Source organism: Corella eumyota, chromosome 2 (assembly GCF_963082875.1).
Source record: "Corella eumyota chromosome 2, kaCorEumy4.1, whole genome shotgun sequence".
Taxonomy (NCBI): Eukaryota; Metazoa; Chordata; class Ascidiacea; order Phlebobranchia; family Corellidae; genus Corella; species Corella eumyota.
In genome coordinates this window covers 8,827,914-8,837,942 of record NC_137491.1, presented here as the reverse complement: position 1 = coordinate 8,837,942, position 10,029 = coordinate 8,827,914, and the positions used below count along the sequence as shown (strand labels likewise).

General features: G+C 32.6%; 2 protein-coding genes across 3 annotated transcripts; one reads left to right on the top strand and one right to left on the bottom strand.

Moving 5' to 3' along the window:
* The first annotated feature begins 238 nt into the window (after nt 1-238).
* On the top strand, nt 239-2,440 carry LOC145742178 (4-galactosyl-N-acetylglucosaminide 3-alpha-L-fucosyltransferase FUT6-like). Its single transcript, XM_082559958.1, has 2 exons — nt 239-895; nt 1,020-2,440. Exons 1-2 carry the CDS (start codon nt 300-302, stop codon nt 1,861-1,863), a joined length of 1,440 nt encoding a protein of 479 aa, XP_082416084.1. The 5' UTR covers nt 239-299; the 3' UTR covers nt 1,864-2,440.
* Nucleotides 2,067-8,643, bottom strand: LOC145742177 (uncharacterized). Of its 2 annotated transcripts, XM_082559957.1 has the most exons (7): nt 7,152-8,643; nt 6,831-7,002; nt 5,424-6,201; nt 4,606-5,317; nt 3,537-3,958; nt 3,280-3,468; nt 2,067-3,175 (listed from the first exon to the last, which is right to left on the bottom strand). In XM_082559957.1, exons 3-7 carry the CDS (start codon nt 6,164-6,166, stop codon nt 2,632-2,634), a joined length of 2,610 nt encoding a protein of 869 aa, XP_082416083.1. In that variant the 5' UTR covers nt 6,167-6,201; nt 6,831-7,002; nt 7,152-8,643; the 3' UTR covers nt 2,067-2,631. The 2 variants fall into 2 exon arrangements, with proteins under 2 accessions (XP_082416083.1, XP_082416082.1); XM_082559956.1 differs by having other exon boundaries at nt 6,831-8,643.
* Nucleotides 8,644-10,029: the final 1,386 nt, after the last annotated feature.

The following is a 10,029-nucleotide window of genomic DNA, read 5'->3' as shown; positions in this document are numbered from 1 at the left end:
CAAGTAATGGCGTACTAAGTTATGAATTTACTGTCTCATAATTGGACTCTTACGTAAAACAACCAAGTTATTTTGAGTTTCAGCTTATGAGATTAAAAAAAAAAAAAAGTTACCAAATAATATTGTCAGAAAACAAAAAATATATTAAAGCATGTTTAAAATAAGGCCTAAAACAGTAAGAAACTTTAAAGATATGAAAGTATATCTAATTTGTTTGTAACTATTTTATAACAGATTATGGTTGGATTTTTGAAATAACGTATAGGAAGTTATGATACAAATTAAATATTTAAAAAAATATGCCAAATAAAAAAGTCGATAAACGGGAAAAGTATAAAATCGACATAATGGGCAGAACATTTAACGTGGGAAGTATATATTACAAGGTTAAAACCAATCTTCAATTTCTATTGATGGTCGTAGTAATAGCCTATGTGATTAAAACTGTTAGACAGTCGTACAAAATGAGAGGCCCGACTACTGTATATAATATTGACATCAAAGCATGGAGGCGACTACAAATTAAAGATGATGATATAGAAATGGGTAGTAGCAAAATAAATAAAGACAAACCATATACAAATCAAGCTTTAAAAGAGCGAATTAATCATGCTTTAAAAAAGGCAAAAAGGCAACCCGATCTGGCGGACGCCTCATACCCTGTTTTAAGAAAAGGAAAAAGGGTTCCTCTTAAGAAAAATCAGCCTATATTGCTGGTATGGTGGCCACCAGCCTATCTTAACAGTCGCAAGGATTTTTTTCTTGAACGAAACTTCCAAGGGGTTTGTGGTAACTGCAGGCTCACCACAGATCGCACTTTATTGCATAGAGCTAATACTTTGCTGTTTGACAACGTACCTTCCTTGGAGAATATCAACGACATGCCACCCCCAAGGTAGTAATACCTAAATTTAGGCATACATAGACTAAATAGTTAGCATTTTTTCTTTATATAATATGCTTTATGTTTTACTTTATTGCCTATAAAAACTTATTGCTAAACGTGTGTGTTTTTACAGGCGGCCCAAACAATCCTACGTGCTATGGAATCGCGAGACCCCAGCAAAAGTTTTTCATCGCAAAAACCTTATGGAAGGAGTATTCGATACGATGTTCAACTACACCATGTCATATCACAGGTCAGCTGACATCGTGTGGTTTCTTGGTAACATCCAGTTCACACAATTGTCAATGCCTCGAAATTACAGCGACAATCCGCAACAGTATATAGACGAAATTCTAGACTCCAAAAACCACCTGGCGGCATGGGCTGTTAGTAACTGTAACCGCACTAAGGGAGCTGTGGCTAGAAGAGCTTATGCTCATGAGTTAGTTGATGCTGGGTTAGATATCGACCTTTTCGGGGATTGTTATAACAGGGAAGTCCCGCGAAAAGATTTCTCAGAGTTTTTGAGCCAGTACAAATTTTATCTAGCCTTCGAAAACTCTATTCACTGCAAAGACTATGTTACTGAAAAGTTCTGGCGAAACGGATTGCGATCTAACACGGTCCCGATCGTATGGGGTCCGTCCCGCGAGGACATGAAAGCAACAGCTCCGCCAAATTCGTATATCCACGTCGAGGACTACGAGTCACCGCAAGACTTAGTTAATTTTCTCAACTATTTAGACAATAACGACGCAGAGTATAGCAAGTATTTTGAATGGAGAAAAATGCCATTCCTCAACGACTTTCCGATACAAATGATGAGACCAGGTTATGAATCGGGAATGTGTAAACTGTGCAGATTTATTGTTGAAAACGGTGGAAGCCTGCCACCTAACGTTATAAATTCAGCCAAAAGTTGGATTTTTGACACTGAATCTGATCAAAAATGTTTGTTATATGATGTAGAAAATTAAAACGCGCTTAAAAACTTGCCAAGGGTATTTATAGCCAAAAATAACTATTTGTATTTTATTTATTAGTTAATTTCTTTTTTACATTGTTTAAACCAGTACTAGGTACATGTAGTGTTAAGAATATACCAACTATCTAATACATACCAGTTCTGTATAATTGTTATGTTAAAATTTTAATTACTTCACTATAGCTTAGCCCAAGGTAGAACTAAACAGAACGAATTGTCTAAATCTAAAACATATTTAATTCACAGTAAATTATCTCGTTTAATTAAATAGCAAAAATTAAAAACATAAATAATAAGAAACTTGATTTAAATAAAAGCCATCTGAAACAAAGAAACATAAAGAACGCCTGACAGGCGCTTGTCAAAACCGATTACCTCTTATTCATATATAAACCAAAGATTATACAATACATTTTATGAAACTTTAATTGTTTCGCACTTTTAATTTATAAAATTATTTCAATATATTAATTCAATGCAAAGTTGCATTATCGCATATGTTACAACCTACAATTATTTTGCAGTTTAGTAAAGTTGAATTATTCTTAATAAATGTGGTTGTAATTTTATAGTGATTTAATTTGCTTACAAAAATTAAAAGGCAGAATTTTAACTCTAAGTCCTAAGCCACATAGCAACACTGTTTTTAGCACCCAAGAAACCGTATATACCTGAAATTAAAAGCACTCTGCTTGAAAATCTTAATTCATTAAATATCTAAGCATAAAATTGATTTCAAATCAACAAAAAAATTAATTAATTATATTTTGGTATAAGAATCGGGCAAACTTTTCCGGTTATGGAACGATACAGTCAACGAATCAGGATTATTGCATTTGTAAGCCATTCCTTTTATCTCTTTCAAGGCAAAATCACTGTTGGAAGAAGACTCACTGTAATTCGTACTCACTGACCCTCCTCGATTGCTTGGACTGCTTGGGATCTCTAAAAGCGATTTCCGCTCGGTGGTGTAGTGGTCGTCAATGTAAGGAAGAAGATCAGAACGTTCGGTAGGCTGATCACGATTTTCATTTCCTATCTCGTGCCTCCAAAAATCAGTGTTGAACTTTACGACTTTGCTTAAATCCGGACAACTCTTCATAATTAATCCATCCGAGAACGAGCTCTCATCGTAGTTGGATGTCGTCTTGGTGGGGCGACGAAGCGTTATAAGTGGACGTGACGTAATGCGGGATGACGTTGGTAGTGGGTCGATCTGACCCCGTGACGTATGGTGGGGCTTTTTCTCCAGGTTTGACGTCGAGGATCGATGGAATTCCCCCAACACCAAATTTGTATGCGGTCTAAAGAAACAACATTTTTATGCTAATTAACTCAAGTAAATCTTATTATGTTGTATCTGTCTTCCGTACACATTAACAAATGTTTTAATGTAATAATATCTTACGCTCCATCTGAAGAATGTGTGAAAGTTGGTGAATATCTTAGGTGATCCATGCTAAATATTACATCAAACGCACTTCTTTCCTTTACCCTTCTTGGATAGTCTCGTGTTATAAGTGCCTGTTTTTCGTCCATCAGTTGGTACATGCCGGATTTGTAGCGCCGTATGCGGCGAACACAAACGCTACATGATCTAAAAACATAAAATAATGATATGATACGTAAAACAACGTTGGGTTATGACTAAGGTGCAGTACTTACCCACAGAGAAATATAAGAAAAATTGAGCCTGCAAATGTAGCGGGGCCGATCATAACAACGTAGAGAATGTCGTATGGTTCGTCCGCACATGTAAGTCGATTCGGCTCCACCTCAAAGATCGGAAAAACTTTTAAATTCTGTGGCAATATGCACCACGAGGGCCGCGGATGCGAGACCTTGTAACAAGATCCTTGATACAAATAAAACTGTGAATCGACGAATATGTACGAGGTTAGATTAGCATCATCACACCCATTTTTTAGTGAAGTGGCAGCTAGTTTAATGGTTTTTATGCTACAGTCACAGTATAAAGGATTGTTAAACACCCAAATATGGGTAAGATTGGGAAGTGTTAGTTTGAGTCCATCGTCTTTAAATTTGTTTGCATCCGAGGCGATTTTTAATTGGCTGATGTTGCAATTCTAAAATAAATAAAAAAAAACATAAATAAACAATTATCTGAAAAAGTATTAGAAATTTTGACTTAAAGTAAGAAGAATTTTAAAAATAAAAATCAAAAATTCACTTTCGTATGAAATTTGGTATGTTGGATTGATTAATTATTAAATAAAATGTTGTTCTTACGAAATAGAAATACAATTAATTAGCAAACACTGGTATAACATAATACGAACGACAACTAATCGATAAAGCCGTCAAATGATTGTCTTTAAACAGAACGAACAATGCCATCCTTGTATTTTAAGTCAAATAAAACCGTATGTACTAAAAGTGTGGTAAGGTGAAATGGAGACATCTTATATTGAAACGAAAAACAAGAAATAGCTTGTCATTGAATTGAATTACCATTTACTGAAACTCTTAATAGAATTTTGACTTGATTTGATTGAAAGGCGGTTGCTTAAACATAGCAAAACCAAAAGAAAAATGACTGATTAATAATTAATGCATCCAACAAAATGGCATCGCCTTGTATAACTAAATTAAAGTCGAATAATGTACCACAAATAGAAAACAGAAATAATAACAACAACACCACCTTTCAAATAAAATTATATGCTGCGTGATTTTAATTAAAAACTATATAATTAAATCTAAAAAAATCTACCTGTAAAAATAAAAGCTGTAGTTTTGGAAGATACGTAAACGCGTTGTTATGTAGATATTTAAGTGCCGGGTTGTTGCTAAGCGACAAGTATGTTAGTGCCTCCAACGGTTGGTACCACTTGGCGTCACTTTCCAAAATCGTGTCATAATTGGCGAAGGACAACATCCGCACGTCAGACTGAGCTAGGCCGACAGAAGGCGATACAACGTAAGGTAATGAACTTAATTTAGAGTTCTTGTATGATAAAGGGTTCGAAAAATCTCTGGAATCCGAAACATCGACAAAAGTATTCTGATAAATTGCTTTGAGGCGATTAAATGACAAATCCAACATCTCTAAGGTTTTAGAAGGACCGCCGCTAAGCCACCCCCGTTCTAAGGTTTCAATCCCAGAGTAACTTAAATTTAGGTTTCTTAGATTTGGAATCGATCGAAAGTAACCTGCTTTTATAGTGTTAACAAAAGGTAACCCAAAGAGATTTAAAGTTTGTAAGTCAGATGAAGTTAACCCTAATTCCTGCAAATCCGGCAACTTTGTAAGGGCTCTATTGCTTGCCATTGATAAATAAACAAGCTTGTTAATTCTGGCCAGTGACTCGGGTCTGAGGCTTGAGTCTGCGAGTAAATTACTGGAAAGATCAAGATGGTTTAGACTGGTTGGGGCAAACGAATACGAATCAATGAAGGCAATGTGGTTGTGACTTAAATCCAGTCTGAAAAAAGATACGATAAAGCATAAAAATAATACTAAGCAAATTTTTTGGGAAATTATAAGTTTGTGTTATTTATAATCAACCAAAATTTATTTATCACATTTACCTTTCTAAAAAATATAACTTATCGAAATATTTCGGAACAATTTCATCAATAACATTGAAAGATAAATCCAAGTACAAAATATTGCTTTCTGCCAACGATTGTAGCCAAGAGAGATCCGAAATCAGATTTTCCTTCAATGATAAAGCCTTTAAAAATCCCAACCCTTGGAAAGCGGTTTCGTTAATCTCAGATATAACGTTATGGTTTAAATTAATTGCGGTTGCGTTTTTGTAGCCCAACAAATTTGATGAAGAAATTCGTGAAATTCGATTATTTGCCAAATTAAATATTTCTGTGCCATTTTGCACATTAGACGGTATAGATGTTATAACGACGTTGTCACAATTTAAAAGAATAACACTGGAAGATGGTTTGGCATATTTTATAACCCAATCGGGTAGTAGAAAGTTTGTAAAATTAAGATTCGCGCAAATGCACAAGCCTGGACAGTCTATTTTTTCAGGACTCACAGTCGATAATTGGCCAAGGGTTAATAAAGGTAGGCTGCCTATTAGAAGCAAAATGAAGGTTCTTGATAATAATTCGACAAAGTTTTTATAAGTTGCATATTTTCTGTAAGAATGTTTTTGAAAATTCGTTTGGCTAATACTTTCAACGAGCACCCCACTTCTCAAGATATATTCAAGTTTTCTTCTTTTGCGTAGTTGAAAATATTCTTTGTCATTTTTCAAGTTATCCATTCGATCGAAAATTTGATATCCATCCGCCGAATTCATCCGCATACGTTAATAAGTTTACGGACCTTTTTTATATGAGCCTAAACAAGATAACATTTAAATATTTTTAAACTTATCCTTAAATTTAGTATGAAATTTAAAAATATATTCTCTAAACTTATTTAAATAAAAAATATCCCTTACTTAAGTCTAAACTCACAAAATATACAATCAGCTGAAACCTATATAACTAGATAATAATTATTTTTAAGCAACCTTAAATCCATCCTGGCTTTTAAATTATATCTTAAAATTCTTAAATCATTGTTTAGAACCGATAACGATTTGTTTGTATTTGTGTATAAGGTAATTGTAGTTGATACCCGATAATTGTAGCACTTAAACAATTTAACAAAAATTAGCTTTCCAATTTAAAATTAGACGTCAAATTCTATTTCAAATCGTTCCTTAAACGTAGCTTTCATAACTCACTAAATAATTCAACCTTAGCTCTATTTTAACAACCAACAAAATGGTCATTGTGTAACGAATGATATACATTTTACAACATTCTGAAAATAATTTCCGGTTGCCCTATTTTATTAAATAGAAAGTATTTAGCAGAATCGGCCAGATTTTTTAAACAAAACAAGTATGATTAATTATTCTTCGAAAACCTAATCCATAAACCAACAAACTAAAACGAAAATGAAAATAAAATCACAATCACCTGCGCTTTTAGTTCAGGTGTTTACTAACATTCTAACAAAATTAGTCTTTATCCTTTATAATTGTTTCTTTAAACCCCAATGCCAAAACATTAATATTTATAACGAGCAATTTGCTGACAGTTTCACACGTGGATTTAAGCCGATTTGCACCAATTAAATATGGCTAGGCACCTGCGTTAAAAAAAACAATATAATGTAGGAGGTATATAGTAGTGTTCTAAAAATCAATTTTCGATTTGTTATGTCGTCTGTTTATAATTGTATGTTAAACTGGAAATTGATAAAATTTTAAACAATACTTTTAAAATAATATAGTTTACCTGTGCAAGTTGTATTCATACTGGCTAAAATTTTTAAACACACATCATTTTTTAAAGTAGGCTATTAAAAGTGCGTTAACCTGCAATAACATTTTAGATACGGGTAATTTAAAGTTGAGCGATCTAAAATGTCACAGCCGTTTGGTTGCAAAATATTTAGTATTTAGTTACTGAATTAAAGCCATAATTTTACCTAACTCTTAACAGTGTATTTTTATGGACAACAAAGCGGAAATAAATTACAAATTGCTGGCAATTAAAAAAGCATCAAGAAAAACTAAACACGAAAATAGAAATATAGACAAATTATTCTCGTGACTCATAAATGTAATAATAACTGTTCAAAAACACAAAAATATATGATTTTCTAGGGGATTTTTTATAGCCTTAACTTGACGTCTTACATCTATTCTCCGAATTCAAATCGTAATCTAATGTAAACGAACGTAATATTAGCAAACAAATTCAACCGTACTGTACACAGGTCAAGTACGTAGGAGTCAGTGTTTTCAGTAATTGATATAACAAACTTCCCCTTTACTTGGTACTGGTTTAATAATTAATTTTCTCTCTACCCAATTAAAAGAAGTCGAAATAAACCTGATTATTTGTCTAACTTAGTAACCATATAAATAAAATATAAAATATTACTTAAAACATATTAAATAAATAAGCACATAGTATTAAATTATTTAATTATTTTTTTTAGGAATTTACATGGAAAATGTCAAGTTATCCATTTCACTTTATAACAAAACTCTGTCCTTCCGCATATTATCTAACCATATAATACATAAAACCTATTGTTCTAAGGCAACGCTTCTAACTCTGTTTACCTGTTCGTTAAAAATACTCTACGTGTGGTAAGAATACTCATAATTTTATGACTAAAATATTATAAGTTTTTTTATAGCTCGTTAAGACAATAAACCTTACATCCGAATACCTAATCTTATAAGAAATGTTAGTGAACTTTTTAAGGGTTCACGCGACTTTTCTATTACGTTCTATATCGTATCACGTGATTAGTTGTCTTAATTCGACCTTTGCAAAGCACCTACATGGCTTAAACCCTCATTAAACCAGGGTTGAAACGGTTAAAGCTTAGTGTCAAAATCGCTTCGTTTCATCCCATCTGTAGCGTATCTGAATCCAATTGCGTTTGTTTCATTTGAGGTAAGGTTGCAACACTAATTCCATAACGACCTTTGCACGCTGGTGCAACACGAATTTGATTTTCAACTGTTTCAACGTCAAATCAAAAAACAAATAACATAACTAATTCAATAAACTTTCCTTTTAAAACATGCGCTTAATTTTTTAATACGAGTTCTTACATTGTCTTCCCTTGCTATACTAAATAAACCAGTTTATTGTTCTAAATTTAACATCTTTATGTTAAACAGAACATAAAGTTTACCAAACTTTCCTTAGGTAGTCAGCAACAGCCTTAGTTTAATTATAATGAGTAGCTAACCACAATAACTTTAGTTTATTTCTACGAAAATTATAATTACAACAAAATCTAGTATTTAATTGCTATAGTAAGGCTATTACTTAAACTGAGAGTCTTACTGAGACGTGAATTAAAAACACGATTTTTTTTCTTTTAAAATGTGATTCAGTTTCGCTTGAGTAAAAACAAATTCGTGTTGACGGATTTACAAGTCTTGCGTCGGTTTTTTCTCGGTAGGAATTTCGCAAAAAGCGCCTCTTTCGTCTTAATTAGAACCTTGACATTTTGTCCTAAATATCTAAATTGATCAAGTACCGAAAATAAACCACACGTGAAGCTAATAATAATTAAACACGCGGACTAACTGAAAAAGAATTTTAATGAAAAAAATTAAAAACACAAATAGTTTGAGACCACGTGACCTATGTTTAGCGCAAAGTGAACTAAATGTAGAACACGTGTTTATTTATATCTACGTCACGCAGTTACCTGCGTACGCAAGCGTTGCCTAGGCGACCTGACCGCGCCACATTCTTAGCGTCGCAACGAACGAGGTCTGATAAATTACGGGCATTCAATAAATTATTAAAAAGAGATACTGACAACGTTATCTTGGTATCGTGTATTACAAGCAAGATGGCTAATTAGCCTTCAACTTTGCTATAATCCTTACACGTTATTTGTTTTACTAGCCTTAATAAACAAGCTCAATTTCGGCCTTATCAATTTTTAAACATGACAAACACTGCCACTTAGTAAGCGAAATTCAATTTTTAACATAGCTTGTGCGTGTTATTAAATTTAATTAAAAAAAACGTAAATTAACATAACATAGTCTCCTGTTTTTATAGAACATTGGACCGTTATGCCTATAAACACAATACACAATTAGTTTTTTTTAGTTTAAGGAAATGACATATATCCTATCTCACGTGGTCTACCTGAATAAGCACGTTAAATATAGCAACAGCAGTAGAGTTTACCTGCTTTTGGCTAACCTATTTATTAATATTAACCTTTAAAGTATAGACTTTATTTTCAAAACTTGTACTTTTTTAAGTTGTAAATTTCTAATTTGCGCAACTTTTACGTAGAGGAAATTCTTTTCTAAAAATAACTTTAGAAAACATTTCGTAATAAACAGGTTGAATACCTATACGGTAGAGTTCTGTTTTTACTTTAAACACTCTAATAGAACCTAAATATCGTCGCTATTTTAGTCAATCATTAATGGGAGTACGACTACATAACAACATTTTTGTTGTTTTAAAAAAGCAAATAATTAACCAATCATCTGGTATTAGGCACAGGAAATGTAATTATTAACATATTTTCATATTAATAAACAGGACCATTTTTTTCCAATGATTTTAGCAAATACGCAAAATATTTATTTTTAAACTAAATTGTTTTTATTCATTT

Excerpts from the sequence above, each read along its gene's own strand:
- LOC145742177 (XM_082559956.1), bottom strand. The coding sequence starts at position 6,166 with ATGCGGATGAATTCGGCGGATGGATATCAAATTTTCGATCGAATGGAT. Across the intron at positions 5,318-5,423 it reads AAGTTATATTTTTTAGAAAG|ACTGGATTTAAGTCACAACC; the intron begins GTAAATGTGATA and ends ATCTTTTTTCAG. Across the intron at positions 3,469-3,536 it reads TTTCTTATATTTCTCTGTGG|ATCATGTAGCGTTTGTGTTC; the intron begins GTAAGTACTGCA and ends TTATGTTTTTAG.
- LOC145742178 (XM_082559958.1), top strand. The coding sequence starts at position 300 with ATGCCAAATAAAAAAGTCGATAAACGGGAAAAGTATAAAATCGACATA. Across the intron at positions 896-1,019 it reads AACGACATGCCACCCCCAAG|GCGGCCCAAACAATCCTACG; the intron begins GTAGTAATACCT and ends GTGTTTTTACAG.